General features: G+C 44.3%; 1 protein-coding gene across 3 annotated transcripts in view; it reads left to right on the top strand.

Annotated features, from left to right (window-relative positions):
• Positions 1-17,889, top strand: part of BTAF1 (B-TFIID TATA-box binding protein associated factor 1) — a 234,766-nt gene that overhangs the window by 163,423 nt on the left and 53,454 nt on the right. For all 3 annotated transcript variants that reach the window (XR_012235669.1, XM_073596058.1, XM_073596057.1), the window contains exons 22-26: positions 4,849-5,002; positions 6,172-6,281; positions 13,143-13,344; positions 13,624-13,772; positions 17,314-17,466. Coding sequence is in view for 2 of the 3 variants with exons in the window: in XM_073596058.1 (XP_073452159.1) it covers positions 4,849-5,002; positions 6,172-6,281; positions 13,143-13,344; positions 13,624-13,772; positions 17,314-17,466 (768 nt within the window). In the remaining variant the exon portion in view is untranslated. The remainder of the gene's footprint in view (positions 1-4,848; positions 5,003-6,171; positions 6,282-13,142; positions 13,345-13,623; positions 13,773-17,313; positions 17,467-17,889) is intronic.

The following is a 17,889-nucleotide window of genomic DNA, read 5'->3' as shown; positions in this document are numbered from 1 at the left end:
GCTATTCCTCTGCAGAGGAAACAATACTTAATGTTTCGGCTTCACAAACTGAAGTACAGAGCCTTACTGAAATGGTTCACTCTGCTTTCATGCTACCCCTAACAGAGTTAGCTAAAGGTCCTGTCTCCTCCTTGGGTTCCCTAAAACCTTTACAGCCGTTGCATGTGTTTCCCATCCACGCATTACTAGAAAAGCTTATTTATACCGAATGGGAATTCTCTATCCTATGAAGGAAAAATTCACAAAAAGATGAAAAGTTTCAACAGTTGACGCTGCGATTTCCAATGTAAATAAAAGTTTAACTTGTCAAGTGGACAATGCGCATATGCTTAAAGATCCAACAGATAAGAAGTTGGAAGGTCTGTTAAAATCCTTTTTCTTTAGCAGGGGCCGTAACTCAGCCTGCAATTGCAGCTATTGCCATCTGCCAGTCTTTAAAGGACCAGTTCACAGATGCTCTTAACGAGCTCCCTGCACAACAGGCCCGGGAGTTAGCCGAGCTACTAAAAGCATTATGTTTTGCCATAGCTGCTATGAAGGATTCTATTCATCAGGCTTCGCGCCTTGCACTTGTACTAATACACATGCGAAGGACCCTTTGGTTAAAGGGTTGGTCAGCTGCAACATCTTGTAAGAACCTTCTAACTAGTTTCCCCTTTAAGGGACAATGGCTATTTGGCGATAGTTTGGATAAATACATCCAAACCATTTCTAGGGGAAAGAGTACTCTTTTGCCAGTCAAAAGGAAATATAAACATCCTTCGTTTTTAAACTGACTTTTTCCCCCGCACCAGGGGCATCCACCTCTAGGCAGGGGCAACGGCCTCCGCTGTCAGACTCTAGGGGAAGATCCCAGGGTCAAACCCAGGCACAGAGAAAGACCTGAGGCTGCAAAGCAGAATACTAAAGCCTCATCATGAAGAGGCATCTCCCCCCACCAAGGTGGAGGGAAGACTTCTGGGGTACTCGGAAGTCTGGAGAGAGGAGATTCAGGATAGATGGACTCTCTCCACAGTGTCCCTAGGATACAAGCTAGAATTTTGGGAATTTCCATCGTCTCGTTTTCTGAGATCAAACATTCCCAAAGATCCAGGGAAAAGACAATCCCTGTTACAAGCATTAGACCGATTATTGGGTCAAGGGGTGATCATACAGATTCCCATACAAGAGCAAGGTTTGGGATTTTACTCAAACCTATTTACGGTACCAAAGCCAAATGGAGATGTCAGACCAATTCTAGATCTACGAAATCTAAATTAGTTCCTGAAGATCCGCTCCTTTCGCATGGAGTCAGTCAAGTCAGTAGTTTCCATCCTACAGGGAGGAGAACTTCTGAAATCCATCGACATCAGAGACACATCTGCATGTCCCTATAGTTCCTGCTCTCCAGAGGTTTCTGCAGTTCGAAATAGAACAGCATCATTTTCAGTTTGTATCCCTGCCTTTCGGCCTAGCTACAGCACCTCAGGTGTTCACTAAGGTATTGGCCCCACCTCTAGGCAGGTTAAGGGCACAGGGCATAACAGTCTTGGCATACTTAGATGATCTATTGATAATAGACCAGTCAGTGGTTCGCTTGGAGCAAAGTGTATGCATTACAAGCAGTTACCTGAAAGATCTGGGTTGAATACTCAACCTAAAGAAATCCATTCTTAAAACCGCTAAGACGGCTGGAGTATTTGGGCCTGATCACAGACACAGCTCAGAAAAGGGTGTCTTTGCCTCCCGCAAAGATCGGCTCCATACAAGAGCTGGTGTGGATGGTCAGGTTAAAGAGAAATCCTTCAATTCACCTTTGTATGAGGTTGTTGGGAAAGATGGTAGCTTCATTCGAAACAGTTCCCTATGCCCAATTCCTTTCAAGACTGTTTCAAAACAGTATTTTGTCTGCTTGGAACAAGTCGATTCAAGCTTTGCACTCACCAATGCGGGTGTCCCAAAGCCTCAATTGGTGGTTACTAGCTCGGAACTTGCTGAAGGGAAAGTCCTTCAGACCGATTATCTGGAAAGTAGTAACGACAGATGCCAGGCTTTCAGGCTGGGGGGCAGTACTAGAGAAGACTGTCCAAGGACAGTGGTCAAGAACCAAAAGAGCCTTGCCCATCAACATCTTAGAGATTCGGGCAGTGTATCTGGCTCTGAAAACCTGGACCTCCAGGTTAAAAGATTGTCCTGTCAGGATCCAATCCGACAATGCCACGGCTTTGGCATATATCAATCACCAAGGGGGCACCAAGAGTCTCTCAGCTCAGAGAGAGGTAAACCAGATTCTAACTTGGGCAGAAAAGAATGTCCCATGCTTATCAGCAGTTTTCATCCTGGGAGTAGAGAATTGGCAGGCGGGCTACTTAAGTCGCCAGCAATTATTCCCGGGAATGGTCTCTTCATCCCGAAATTTTTCGGGCTATTTGCCAAAAATGGGGGACTCCGGACGTAGACCTTCTAGCGTCCAGATTCAACGTGAAGCTAGTCAACTTTGTGTCCAGGACAAGGGACCCACTTGCATACCGAACAGATGTGTTGGTGACCCCGTGGGATTAGTTCTCACTGATCTATGCCAGGGTTTCTCAACTCCAGTCCTCAAGGCGCCTCAACAGGTCAGGTTTTCAGGTCCTCCATTATTTTGCACAGGTGATTTGATCAGTTTCACTGCTTTAGTAATTACCACAGCCGTTTCATCTGAGGGAAATCCTGAAAACATGACCTGTTGGGGCGCCTCGAGGACTGGAGTTGAGAACCACTGATCTATGCATTTCCCCCAATTCAGTTGCTGCCTCGACTTCTTCTTTGCAGGATCAAGCTGGAAAGAAAGTCGGTAATACTAGTAGCACCAGCATGGCCCAGAAGGTCATGGTACGCAGAGATCGTAAAGATGGCAGTGCAGGGTCCATGGCTCCTCCCACTAAGGCCAGACCCACTATCACAGGGGCCCATATTCCATCCCACTTTACAAACGCTAAATGTAACGGCCTGGCTATTGACGCCCACATTCTGAAGAAACGTGGGCTTTCCAGGTCAGTTATCTCTAGTTTGATTAATGCTAGGAAGCCAGCTTCTAGAGCTATATATTATAGAGTCTGGAAAGCTTATGTTTCCTGGTGTGAATCCAAGGGTTGGCACCCTCGAAAAAATAAGCAGAATTCTTGCCTTTCTACAATTAGGCGTAGAGATGAAGTTGGCCCTGAATACTATTCAGGGCCAAGTCTCAGCCTTATCAATTTTATTTCAAAGACCGCTTGCTACGCATTCTTTAGTCCGGGGTTTCATGCAAGGAGTGATGCGGATTAATCCGCCAGTTAAATCGCCCTTAAGCCCTTGGGACTTGAATTTAGTTTTGTCGGTGTTACAGAAACAGCCATTTGAACCAATATGGCATATTCCTTTAGTCCTTTTGAGAAAAGCTAGTATTTTGGTTGCTATATCCTCAGCAAGGAGGGTATCAGAATTAGCTGCTCTTTCTTGTAAAGAGCCATATTTGGTTATTCATGACAGTGGTGTTGCGCCCTCGTCCAGGCTTTTTGCCAAAAGTGGTTTCAGGTTTTCATCTGAATGAAGATATTGTCCTGCCATTGTTTTTCCCAAGACCATGTTCCAGGAAAGAAAAGTCACTACATTGTCTTGATGTAGTGAGAGCAGTGAAAATCTATTTAAAGAAAACTGCTCAGATTCGTAAGACTGGCATCTTATTTATTCTGCCAGAGGGTCTTAAAGGACAGGCAGCGTCAAAATCCACTGTTGCTAAGTGGATTCGGCAAGTTATAATTCAAACTTATGATTTAAAGGGAAAGATTATCCCGTTTCTAGTTAAGGCGCACTCTACCAGAGCGGTTGGTGCTTCTTGGGCAGTGCGTCACCAGGCCTCCATGTCTCAGATCTGCAAGGCCGCGACTTTCAGTACATACATTTACAAAATTTTATCAAGTGGATGTAAGATGGAATGAGGATATCACCTTCGGGCGCAGTGTGCTGCAGGCAGCAGTATATAGACCTCAGGTCTGGGGGTTGCCCTACGGTTGTCTCCCTCCCCTCAAGTAGCATTGCTAAGGCACGTCCCACTTGGTAAATACTTGAGGCTCTGTGTCCTATGATGTATGATAAAGAAAATAGGATTTTTAAAACGGCTTACCTTTTTAAAATCCTTTCTCTTGGAGTACATCATAGGACACAGAGCTCCCGCCCCTCTGTTTTATGGGGTGAGAGTATGTTGCTTGGCTACAAGAACTGAGGTACTTCTGGAAGAGGAGGGGTTATCTAGGGGAGTCAACTTCCTGCATTGGTTATACCAGTGTCGACACCTGAAGGTAGGCCCATAGCCCACTAAGTAAATACTTGAGGCTCTGTGTCCTATGATGTACTCCAAGAAAAAGATTTTACAGGTAAGCTGTTTTTAAAAATCCAATTTTTTTTTTTTTTTTTTTTTTTTTTTACTTTTGTTTTGTAAAATGTATGCTTTTTTTTTTTTTTTTTTTCCTTCTGTTGATTGCAATAGATGGATTTGTTTTTGTGTTAATTTTTTTTTTACAAAAAAACACAAAAACAAATCCATCTATTGCAATCAACAGAAAAAACAAAAAAACAAAATTCAGAGTTGATTGACCATTCTATAGCAGTGTCAATCTTAAGATGCGAGCGAATAAAGTGATCGCTGGTATAGAATGGCAGATCCAGCTGTTTTCTTAATTGTTGTTCCCAGTTTTGATTTTTTTGTGAGATGAGCCATTCAAACATAGATCCAACATCAAACTAAGTAAAGCTATGTATGTAGAATTTTAATGTAATGCTAATGGCGATTAGAGTGCCGTTTTCAGCGTTATTGAAAAACCTGTATTCCACATGTTTCATTCCTAGACTCAGAAACAACAATTATTTCAGAGAAGAGGTGCAGAATTCACTCTGGCTAAGATTGCCAAACACTTTGCCACTGATCTGTCTACAGGATTACCTCATCTCTGGGAAGCAATGGTTGGACCCCTGAGGAACTACATAAACGTTGACCATTTTGGTGGGTTACAGTATTTTTTCACTTTAATGCAATGCTTTTACACAGGTTAAAAATGCATTTAAATAAAGTGATACAGTGCACACTGCCTCAGACAAGCTGAATATGGGGGATCCTAAGCTTTTTCACAGCTGGGCTCCTATGAATTGGTCTTCGGGATAGGTAGAAATGGCTAACTTTGATTTCTTGTGATTCCATAATAAGTTAATCTCGGGTGTTATAGTGGAAGTCCAGCTTGAGCTCGTTTTGGCCGGGCTTCTCCGATGGGTCACAGGAGTACAATTCGTCATCACGACAAAGTCCGGATCCGCCAGGTGCCTGGATTGATGCCTGTCTCGGCGAGCCACTGAGAGCCTGAGACAGCCGCTCCCCGCCCCTCCACAGCTGAGCGCTCCAGTGATCATGGAGGAGCACTGCTGATTGACAGTCAGCAGCTCTCTGCTCTGTGTGGCAATGTTTGATGGCTCGGCTCTCAGTGCAGAGGTGAGGAGGGACTGATGCAGCATCGGACCGATGCTGCATCCACCTAGGCAAGTATGAATGCACAAAAAACAAAACAAAAACCCCAAACTTCTCTTTTTAAAGCTGAGTTGGCTAGGGGTATTCAGATTGCCTTTTCTCCTAAGCGTTGAGTAATTTTGATGTGTTTTTGTGCATTAAAGTGAAACAGTTGACACAGAAGTGCTTCCATTATAACTCCTACAATGATTGAACTGTATGCACATATACACGCAAACTAGTTGACTAGGACGCCTTTCTGCTACCACCCCAAAGTTTAACTCCTATGACATGCTAGAAGGGAGTGGCAATTGCAACCATTTATATCTTGTGTATGCGGCATAAGGATCTGAAAACTGTCTATTTTGGTTTTGCCCCCTCAAAGTTTGGCGATTAAACTCCAGTTTTTGCATAAATGTTTAAAAAGCTATGGACTTGTGGTTATGTGCATTCCCTCCCCTAACCAACCCCTTGACTTAACACTGTAACCCTATAAAAGCTAAAGTGCTTCAAAGTGCTCTGTTTTATATATATATATATATATATATATATATATATTGTGTGTGTGTGTGTGTGTGTGTGTGTGTGTGTGTGTGTGTGTGTATATATATATATATATATATATATATATATATATATATATAATTTATATTTGTTTTTCTTTTTTTTGTTAGATGGGAAGCTCTTATTAGAAAAAGGAGATGATCATGCGCAGGAGCTGGTTAACAGCCTCCAAGTGTTTGAAATCACTGCTGCTTCTATGAATTCCAAGCTTCACCCTCTGGTAATCCACATATCAGTCATAATATACAGTTGTCTAGGTCTTCACTAGATGGAGGGGAATGGTAATGTTCATGGTGCATAAGAGTAATACAGCCTTAAACTACAGATGCATTTTGAGAACAAAGTTCAGTGGAGCAGCTTCATTTTTAGCGTTGACAGTACTGTTGCCCCAAAGCCCCCTCCCCCCTGTTCCCCTCATTCTTTAGACCAAGTGGGCTTTCCCACACACCTTTTTCCCCTTTCGTCTTTCAGGACAGCCACCATGAGAGATAGTCTCCTCCTCTTCCTCTTAGGAAACACTGCGCCAGCCCATAAATTCTCACTTCCCCCTGCCAGACCTCAGTATTAGTGTTTCCTCCGGTGGGGAGACACTGTGCAAGGAACCAGGCTTTTCAGTCAGGGGACTGTGGCTGTTATTTGTTTTTTTTTGAGCCTGTTAATGGGAGCAGGGGCTTCTTATGGGCATGGGGGGGACTTACCCCTCGATTCAGTGGCCACCACTTCCTTGCTGAGCGCAGCTTCAGGCTGTGGGGGTTCCCTATCGCGGTCACAGGGCTGCAGCAGGCTGGCGTCCGCCCTTCCTGTATACTTTACAGGCCGCTCTCTTTTTGGAACTAGGCGGGCCGGACGACGGGCGACGTCATTTCCGGCGGAAGGGCGGGGGCTTGCCTTTGAACTGCGACTTCCGGTTCCGGGTCGCAGGGCTGATAGGGAAGCCAGGCACAGGCTGGAGACGAGTCTGGGACGCGCACAGGCAGCGTTGGACTCGGTAGTAGCAACCACCTGCAAGTCATGTCGGAAGCGGATGCTCAACCAACGGACACTACCTCCAGCCTTCCTAAGGAAAGAGTGCCTTGGGGAAAAGTACTCTTTACCTAGGATTGTGCCTCCATGTATGGTTCCTGTCATGGGGGGGCAGATACCCTGGGTGGTCAGGGGAGGGAGGCTCAGATCCCCATAGATGAAGGAGGGTCTAGTGCACTCCCAGGGTTGTATCCTTGTTTTTTAAAAAAAAAAAAAAAAAAAAAAAAGTGACAGAAATGTTTGTTTTTCCTTTCTTGTATTTCAGAAAGCTACAGAAAAATCTAAGTCTACCCATAGCTCTAAGAGGAGGTGTGCCTCTTGCAGGGACACATTAGGGGAGGCATGGACAAAGGTCTTGTGTAGGGAGTGCATAGACTCCCTTGTTAAGGAGAGGGACTCTGAACAGGAGTCAGGACTTGCAGCCTCAGTTAAAGAGCTCTCGTCCACCTTTTCTTCATTTAAAGCCTTATTTGAAAGGTTTCAACCTCCCATTAGTCCAGCTCCCCAGGATACAACCCCGCCTCAGGCGCAGGTCTCTGCTCCTGCCCAACCTGCAACTTCAGTTAGGGCAGAGGAAGCTCCAGGGCCTTCCGGAGTGGAACTAAGACAGCCAGATAGTTCCTCCTCCGATTCCCAGGATGGTTCAGAGGGGGAGGACCAGGACTGGGAGTCCAGGAGATCCTCCAGATATAAATTATCCCTAGAGGAGGTAGAGGACCTCTTAGGGGCTATTTATACAACCCTCGGTATTCAGGAGGACAGGAAACCCCTGACCCTTCATGACCAGATGTACAGAGGCTTGGGGGAACAAAAGAGAAAGGTTTTTCCAGTTCATGAAGTACTGGTTGAAACTATCAAAAAGGAGTGGCAGGATCCCGAAAGGAAATCCTTTTTTTCTAGATCCTTAAAGAGGAGATTTCCGTTTTCGGATGATCCTACATCTATCTGGAATAAAAATCCCAAGTTAGATGCTGCTTTCTCCCAGGTTTCCAGACACACTGACCTGGCTTTTGAGGACATGGGGGCCCTGGTGGATGTCATGGATAAGAGAATAGACTCTCTCCTTAAAAAGACGTGGGATTCAACAATTGGTAACTTGAAACCTGAGTTGGCTGTCACAGTAGTGGCTCGCAATCTGGAGCACTGGCTCTCTAAGATTCAAGAGCATATTGAGGCTGGAACGGCAAAAGAAACCATTCTGTCTTCCTTCCCTACGATTCTGCGGGGTATCGCCTACATAGCTGATGCCTCGGCAGAGTCAGTACGTATGACGGCCAGATCAGCGGCTCTGGCCAATTCGGCCAGGAGAGCCCTCTGGCTAAAAACCTGGCCGGGCGATAGCGCCTCTAAAGTCAAATTGTGCGGCATACCGTTAACGGGAGACCTTCTCTTCGGCCCAGGCTTAGAGACTGTCTTAGACCGCACAGCAGACAGGAAGAAATCCTTCCCGGTTAAGCGGAAAACCCCTGCACCTACAAAGAAGGGGTTTCGTCCGCAAAAGCGTAAAGAGACTCCAAAGCCGGAAGGGCAAAGGAAGTTCTGGGGTCAGAAAGGCAAGGGCAGAGGAGGGGCGATTTTTCGCCCTCCTGAACAGCCCCGTAAAAGTCAATGACTCCCCAACCATGGTGGGGGGAAGATTGGGGGCCTTCCTCCCACAGTGGGAGGCAATATCCCCCAATCGCTTTATCCTAGGGATTATAAGAAGGGGGTACCATATCGATTTCACGAATCTTCCTCCTCGGAGATTTTTGGTCACGCACCTACCCAGGTGTACGGCAAAAGCCGAGGCTCTGTTGGAAGCATTAAGAGATCTGGTAGATCAGAATGTGGTTCTAAAAGTTCCAAAAGCCGAGGAGGGAGAGGGGTTTTAGTCACACATCTTTGTAGTGAAGAAACCCACAGGGAAATTCAGACTGATTCTGAATCTAAAGCCCCTGAACAAGTCAGTGACATACAGGAGATTCCGTATGGAAACAATTTTCACGGTGAGAACACTGTTGCCCCGCAACTGCTTTATGGTATCCCTGGACCTAAAGGACGCGTATCTACACGTTCCCATAGCAGAAGCCTCACAGAGGTTTCTCCGGCTAGCGGTAGATCTAGGTGGAACATCGGTACATCTACAGTTTCAGGCGCTGCCTTTCGGGCTATCCTCCTCGCCCCGCATCTTCACCAAGGTCTTGGCGGAGGTGATGGCCTTTCTTCGGCTCCAGGGAATATCAGTGATAGCATACCTGGACGACCTGCTCCTGTTTGCAGCGTGTCCACTGCAGTTAGTCAGGGATCTAGAGCTTACAAGAAGAGTTCTTACAGGTCTAGGGTGGCTAATGAACTTGGAGAAATCCAGTTTGATTCCCTCCCAGCGCATTACCTACTTGGGCTACCAGTTGGACTCAACACTTCTGAGAGTGTTTCTTCCAAGAGAAAAAATACTAAAGCTGGACAGGGCAGTGGCTGGTCTCCAGTGCAGCAGTCGGGTCTCTATAAGAGTTCTGATGTCGGCCCTGGGTCTGTTGACCGCGACCCTCCCAGCAGTGCAATGGGCAGGTCTGCACTTTCGTCCCTTACAGTCCTTTGTCCTAAGGGTGTGGGATCACAGCCAGAGAAGTCTGGATGCCTTGGTTCAGGTCCCATCCCAAGTAAAGAGATCCCTCTGGTGGTGGAGGAGGGTCTCAAACTTGTCGCAGGGTCGTCTGTGGTTCATCCCAGTCTCTCAGGTGGTAACCACAGACGCAAGCGGCAGAGGTTGGGGGGCGCACCTGGGTTCCCTTGTAGCACAGGACACCTGGGAGGGAAACGAACTCAGAAGGTCGTCCAATTGGAAGGAGCTGAAGGCAATCGGGCTAGCACTCAGGTTCTTCAAAAAGGAGCTACAGGGCCACCATGTACAGGTGCAGTCGGACAACTCGTCCGCCGTAGCTTATGTGAACAAGCAGGGAGGCACAAAGAGCGGAGTACTGCTGGCATTGGCATCAGACATTCTGAGCTGGGCCGAGACTCACACTCTCTCACTCTCAGCAGTCTACCTGAGAGGAGAAAAGAATGTGATAGCAGACTTTCTCAGCCGAACCAGGCTGAGAGAGGGCGACTGGATCCTCAACCAGGAGGTTTTCAATCTCATCTCAGAGAAGTGGGGTCCTCCAGAGGTAGATCTGTTCGCGTCAAGAAACAACGCGAAAACCCCTTGTTTTTTCTCCCTAAACAGAGGGGAGGGAGCACGAGGGGTCGACGCATTGATCCAGGACTGGCATTTCAGAATCTGCTATGCCTTCCCGCCCCCAGCGTTATTACCAGCAGTTCTCAGGAAGTTTCAGATGGAAAACACGTCCCTGATTCTGGTAGCACCACATTGGCCAAAGAGGGCTTGGTTCTCAGTACTCAAGCAGCTAGCGGTCGAACCTCCCTTATTCCTGCCACCTCGAGAGGATCTCCTCTCACAGGGCCCAGTCCTCTGTCCACAGGTTCACCAATGGCAGTTAGCGGCCTGGCTACTGAGGAGGGTATGCTGAGAGCTAGGGGTTTTTCTGAGAAATTAATCTCCACCCTCCTCAATAGCAGGAAGAAGGAAACACGCCAGATATATATAAAAAAATCTGGGTACGTTTCAATAAATGGTGTGCAGAAGGCTCCCTTGCGGTACATAGTCCCACAGCTGTGTTGGAATTCCTTCAGTGCGGGGCAGACAAGGGTTTATCCATAAGTACCCTTAAAGGTCAGGTGTCAGCACTTAGTACTTATTTAGAGAAACATCTGGCCACCAACCCCTGGGTGGTCAGATTCTTTAAGGCTCTGTCTAGACAAAGACCGGTTCAAGGTCCTCCCTTTCCCAAGTGGGACCTATCGTTAGTTTTGCAGGGCCTGACGGGAATCCCCTTTGAACCTTTAGAGGAATGTCTACTAAAGGATCTTACGCTAAAAACAGTTTTTTTGGTAGCAGTGACAACTGCCAGGAGAGTCAGCGAGATTGAGGCCTTATCTGTTAGATCTCCTTTTTGCGTTATTTTTCCAGATCGGATCGTCTTTAAGACCGATCCAGCATTTTTACCTAAGGTTGCTTCTGGTTTCCACAGAAGTCAGGAGGTAGTTTTACCCTCATTTTGTCCCAACCCCTCGGGGGAAAGGGAATTAAAATTTCATTCTTTGGATGTAAGGAGATGTATCCTTAGATACCTAGAGCTGACCAAGATGTTTAGAAAGTCAGACTCTTTATTTGTTTTGTTTTCTGGGGCCAGAAAAGGATGCAAAGCGTCTCGACGCACTATTGCCAGATGGCTCAGAGTAGCCATTGGCCAGGCCTATACATTGGCAGGGAAAGAAATCCCAATGGGTATAAGAGCACACTCTACTAGAGCTATGGCAGCTTCGCAGGCAGAAAGGGCTGGAGCAACGCCAGAGCAAATATGCAGGGCTGCAACATGGTCCAGCTACTCCACTTTTGTAAAGCACTACAGAGTGGACCTGGTGTCGGCTAGTGAGCAAGCCTTTGGGCGAAAGGTATTGCAAGCGGTAGTCCCACCCTAAACTGGTAAGTGCTCGTTTATCCTCTCATGGTGGCTGTCCTGAAAGACGAAAGGGGAAAATTAGAGTTACGTACCGGTAACGTCTTTTCCAGTAGTCTTTCAGGACAGCCCTAGTTACCCACCCGAAATTTTTGGGGGGGTCTTACAAAAGACCAGAACGCAGCATGATAATGATATGGAATAGTATGTTATTAATGTGTTCTTGTGTCTCCCCAGCTGACCGGAGGTAATCTCGGAATATACTGAGGTCTGGCAGGGGGGAAGTGAGAATTTATGGGCTGGCGCAGTGTTTCCTAAGAGGAAGAGGAGGAGACTATCTCTCATGGTGGCTGTCCTGAAAGACTACTGGAAAAGACGTTACCGGTACGTAACTCTAATTTTTTACACTAAACAGCACAGCAGCTTTTATGCACAGATCTTGCTTTTATTCCAGTTGACACCCGAGCCTCAAGATCTCACAATTTCAGCAGTTTATTCACAAATGCCACAGACAACATTGGTGGGTTGGTTCAGAGGCTCAGGAAAGTTTTGGTGCTGTGTGGTTGAAGCATAGGACTGTAGGAGAAAGAAATAAAAGATGTAATTTGGTAAAAAAAAAATGGGACATAAGAATTGGGGTGAGTGGGGTAGTCGGTGCACAGTCCTCCTAATATAGGCCTATTTCTAAAGTCTCCTCATTGCTGCTTTTGGACATGGAACCCCCCCCCCAATTAGTCTGTATTTACACAAAAAATCAATCACTGAGCACACCAGTTAACGCACCCAAAGGTGCCTATAGATACATTGTATTCTCTTTAGAACACTCTGGGAGCCCTGAAAAAAAGGCACTTGACTAGTCAATTAGTGACTTCCCATATTACAATGCCCTGGATGTCTTGGGCTCTTAGGGTACTCTGGCAGTGTACAGGCAACTCTGCGTGTCTGTATTTAATTGATGTGAACAGTTTGATCCGGTTTTAAAATAATTTTCCAAGCTCAGTTTAGTGCTAACTATTAAGCATTTGGGCCCCATTCACACCTGCACCTTCCAGGAATGCATGAAAATATGCATTGCAATTCATTCTTAATGGCACCCCAAATGCTGTAAAAACGTGCCAAGCTTACCGCCCAAAAAAGAGCTGCTTTGCTGCGTGTAGAGCAGCCCATTCCAATAAACATGAAAAAACACAAAAAGCAGGTGGGAACACGAGTTTCTACTACACCTATTGTGAACAGGGTCTTAGACGCAGGCCTGAAGCTACTCTGAAAGAATTTAAACTTCCGTGAGATAAAATTAATGTCCTAAAAAATGGTTATATCTTATTCTCCTAAAAACTGATAAGTATTTAACAAAAATTAACTTCAACTTAAATGGTGTCCTCTTTCAGACACGTTCTTAATGAGTTGAGGACAATTACAAATGAACACTTTTTTTTTGGCATTATGTTTTGATAAAGTCCAGATTTACCTGGTAGCTCAGCACTAGGCAGGCTGTAAAATGGGCACCTGTGGATTAAGATATTGTGTAATTGTTCTTAAACTGAATGCTTCCTTACCAGCTGCTTCAACATCTTCCTCATCTGTTCACGTGTCTGCAACATCCGTACACTGCAGTGAGGCACATGGCATCTCGATGTGTAGGAGTTTTGAGCCGTATTGCTACCATGGAAACAATGAATGTCTTTTTGGAGAAAGTTTTGCCTTGGCTCAGTGCCATTGATGATGGCACAAAGCAGGAGGGTGCAATTGAAGCTCTGGCCTGTATCCTTTGTACTTGTTTGTATTTGTTCTTGTTTAAAGCTTTCCCCTCATCTACTTCTGTTTGATTTTCCAGCTCTGAGGTATTTAGTGGCACATTTTCTAAAATCGCACATAAGTATCATTATTTGGGAGGGTTACTTGGGAGGGTTATAGTGAACTTGAAATGGCTTTCTGGTTTTAACAAATCTGTTTTACTTGTTTATGAAATTTTTTTTTTTTTTTTAATTACCTCTGTCCTTTTTTTTTTTATGATTTGAGCCTTAATTGTACAATACAAAGGTATAATGGAACAGCTGGAAGTTGGCATTGTTCCATACATTGTCCTTCTTGTTGTGCCGGTATTGGGTAGAATGAGTGACCAAACTGATAGTGTTCGCTTTATGGCAACGCAGTGTTTTGCAACTCTCATCAGGCTGATGCCCCTAGAGGTAAGTCAAGATATTCTGTACAGTTTGACATTTGTCTCCACTCCTACTAAGCTACAGTATTGCAGGTACTTTTTGTTTTAAAGATAAAGGATTTCCCTACTTTAACCACTTGACCACTGGGCACTTAAACCCCCTTCCTAACAGGAACAATTTTCAGCTTTCGGTGCTCTCACATTTTGAATGACAATTACTCAGTCATGTAACACTGTACCTATATGAAATTGTTGTCCTTTTTTTTTTTCACACAAATAGAGCTTTCTTTTGCTGGTATTTAATCACCGCTGTTTTTTTTTATTTTTTTGCTCTATAATAGAAAAAAACCTGAAAATTCTGTAAAAAAAAAAAAAAAAAAAATGCATTTTTCTTTCTTTTTTTAAAATTTTGCAAATTTAGTAATTTTTCTTCATATATTTTGGCCAAAATTTATACCACTACATATCTTTTAGTTAAAAATAACACAAATGGGTGTATATTATTTTGGTCTTTGTGAAAGTTGTTATAGAGTCCACAAGCTATGGTGTCAGTCTCTGAAAATTGATCACACCTGAAGTACTGACGGCCTATCTCATTTCTTGAGACCCTAACAAGCCAGGAAAGTGCAAATACCCCCCCAAATGACCCCTTTTTGGAAAGTAGATATTCCAAGGTATTTAGTAGGAGGCATGGTGAGTGTTTTTTTTTTTTTTTTTTTTTTGAAGTTGTAATTTTTTCCCACAATTCTTTGCAAAATCAAGATATATTTTTTTTTTTTTTTTTTTTTTTTCCTTTTCACAAAATTGTTATATTAGCAGGTTATTTCTCACACACAGCATATGCATAGCACAAATTACACCCCAAAACACATTCTACTGCTCCTCCTGAGTATGGTGATACCACATGTGTGAGACTTTTACACAGCGTGGCCACATACAGAGGCCCAACATGCAGGGAGCTCCATCAGGGGTTTTTGGAGCATAAATTGCACATATAATGTCTTGACTACCTCTTACACTTTTGAAGGCCCTGGAGAACCAGGACAATGGAAACGCCCCAAAAATGACCCCATTTTGGTAAGAAAACAACCCAATGTATAATCTGACACATTATATATTTTTTTTTTTCTTTTTTTTACAAGTTTTTGGAAAATGTGTAAAGAAAATGAACACGCGCTTTTTTTTTTTTTTTTTTTTTTTTACACAACGTTGTCCATTTACACAATATTTCTAACACAGATAGCATGTACATACCAAAAATTACACCCCAAAATAGATTTTCCTGTGAGACTTTTTTACAGCCTGGCCACATAGAGGACTAACATGCAGGGAGCACCATCAGGTGTTCTAGGGACATACGTTTCAAATCTAGTTTGACTACCTATTACACTTTTGTGAGGCACTGTAGTGTTATGGATTATAACTGATGTGGCATGGATGAGCCGTGGATGGGGATGGCTGGGTATGGCTAATTATGGATGGGGTTGTATGGATGAGGATGGATGGTTTTGCCGCGTATGATTGGGTATGCATGGCTGAGTATGCAGAGTATGGATGGGTATGCATGGCTGAGGATGGATTTGTCACTGAGCAGCGCTGTGGGCAGTACACATCCAGCCCACAGCACTGCTGCCACCAATCTCTCCCCTCACTGGAAGGAAAGGGGAAAGAGGACTGGATATCACGCCGGTTTGTCTACATGTGGTCGCTCTGTCATTTGACGGAGCGATCACATGGTAAACGGCCGCGATAAGCGGCCGTTTACCGTGATGCGGTCACGGATGTGTTCGGGTGTGCGCTCCAGGGGGCGCGCGCAAAAGGCGGGATTCTGGGAGGATGTCACTGTACGCCCTCCCAGAGTTATGCAACCGCCCTGTAGCTGTCATTCGGTTATGGGCCGGTTGTTAAGTGGTTAAACTGATAACGTGGATATTCTTCCAAAACTTTAGCTTTGTAAATGTGGGCCAACGTTAGAGCTTCTGGTTGTCATCGTTGCCATATCTCTGAAGATCCCTTAGAATTTCTTGTCACTGTGCCATCCGTACAGAATGCTGAGAGAAAAATTCTTTGAGGACTCCCTCTGATCTGAAGTGGTGTTAGTGGTGTTGCAGGTTTAGGAGATTTTTAGTACCTACAGGTAAGCCTTATTATAGGCTTACCTGTAGGTAAAAGTGGTCTGTAAGGCTTTACAACCACTTTAAGTATAGTTACAATACAGACTTTTGGCTGGTGGTGATGTCATAAAAGTAATTTGTAAAATAGTTCAGTATTGACTTTTTGAAAAAAAAAAAAAAAAATATATAGATCTTTAAAGTGGAACTCAACTGTATCTCAGCATCACAAATTGAAAACGCAAATTCATTTTTAACCCCATTCACGACCACGCTATAGCGGAATGACTGCTACAGGGCAGTCACACATTTCCAGGAGGGCATCATGATGTCCTCTCGTGCTTCCTGCACGCCCAAGCTGTGATCGCTCTGTCTTTCAGACTCGGCTGATCACAAATAGAGGTAAAGAGCCAATTACAGAGGCTCTTTATCATATGACCAATCACAGCTGATCGTGTAAACAGGATTTGCCGGCTATTGGCAATTCCCTCCTCACATTGACCGTGCTTGAGAAAAGAACCCATAATCCACACGGGGGAACCTCTACATTTTTAATCAGCGCACTGATCATCAGTGCTGTCAGTCAGTGGCCATCAGTGAAGAAGAAAAGTTACTTATTCACAAAATTTTATAACCGACAAACTCCCCCCCCCCCCAAAATCTTCGGTCTTTTTTCGTTTGTTTTGCAAAAAAAAAAAAACAGTGGCGATTTAAATACCACCAAAAATGTTGTCTGGGTACAGTGTTGCATGGCCGCGTAATTGTCATTCAAAGTGCGACAGAGCTTAAATCTGAAAATTTGGCCTGGGCAGGAAGGGGTTGAAAGTGGTTAATCAAATGAAGCTCATCCACCCATGTGTTCTGTTGGGAAATTACTTTGAAAATCAGCCCTCTATCATTCCTAGCTGTGGCCATCTAGAGTAAGGTAAGATGATTCATCTTCCTGGAATTGGCGTTTACTTCCTGGAATTCATTTGCCCTTATCTCAGGGATACTGGCAAGGAGATTGTGTTTAGCTGAGAAATCTCCTCCCCTCCTCCCAAATGAAAGAGAAAAAGAAATGCCCATTAAGACTCATGGGGATGTGTGGTATCATTTTTGCATAGGCCAGGAAGCAACGTACGTATGTGTGTTAAACCTATATCTTCCTATCTATTTGCTAATGCTTGCGGCAATTGTTAATCCTGATTTAAAGCATTTGGTTCCACTTTAAAATACAGGTCATCTTGTTTTTATTTTTATAGTATCTGATGAATCCAGTCATTGCCTACATCTTGACGTTAATATATAGTGTGTGTGTGTGTGTGTGTGTGTGTGTGTGTGTGTGTGTCTTTGAATTTTACCACCCTCTTAAAAAAATAATGCATTCTCACCACTGTGGGTAGTGCTCCAAGTTCTAATGCGTTTTGACATAATTGAATTTAGCTTTAAGCCTCTGAATCACTTTTGGTGTTTTAGGCTGGAATCTCAGATCCACCCAATATGTCAAGCGAGCTAATAAAACTAAAAGCCAGAGAGCGCAACTTCTTGGAGCAGCTGCTGGACGGAAAGAAATTGGAAAATTATTCAATCCCTGTTCCAATAAAAGCTGAGCTCAGGAAATATCAGCAGGTAATATGCCAGGAACCTTTACACTTCCTTCAGGGATTTTACTACCAGCAACCCTGGCATGTTCTGTGTCCTTCAGATGATAGTGCTAAAAATTACTGCCAGTCATTAATTCATAGTACCCTTTTGTTTTTTTTTGTTTTTTTATGGTTAAGGATTGTCCATCTATAGTTTTACATTTCACTAAATATAGCATAAGCAGGCTGTACTGCCATGCTTGTAATTTGTGGGTTATGAGTTTGGTATAGCTAAAGATGTTTATTACTGTAGAAATGTGTCTATGGCAGCTTACCTTCTCTATTTATAAAGCTATTTTAAAGTAGAAGCTGAAAACTTATAAATGCACGATCATAAACTGTGGCAAGGATTTGGTTTCCTCACATTCGTGCTTACACAGCTTGCCACACCTTGCAATCGCCTTTACCA

This window comes from Aquarana catesbeiana, linkage group LG08 (assembly GCF_042186555.1).
Source record: "Aquarana catesbeiana isolate 2022-GZ linkage group LG08, ASM4218655v1, whole genome shotgun sequence".
NCBI lineage: Eukaryota > Metazoa > Chordata > Amphibia > Anura > Ranidae > Aquarana > Aquarana catesbeiana.
Note: the sequence above shows the minus strand (reverse complement) of the source record. Positions and strands in the feature narration are given on the sequence as shown.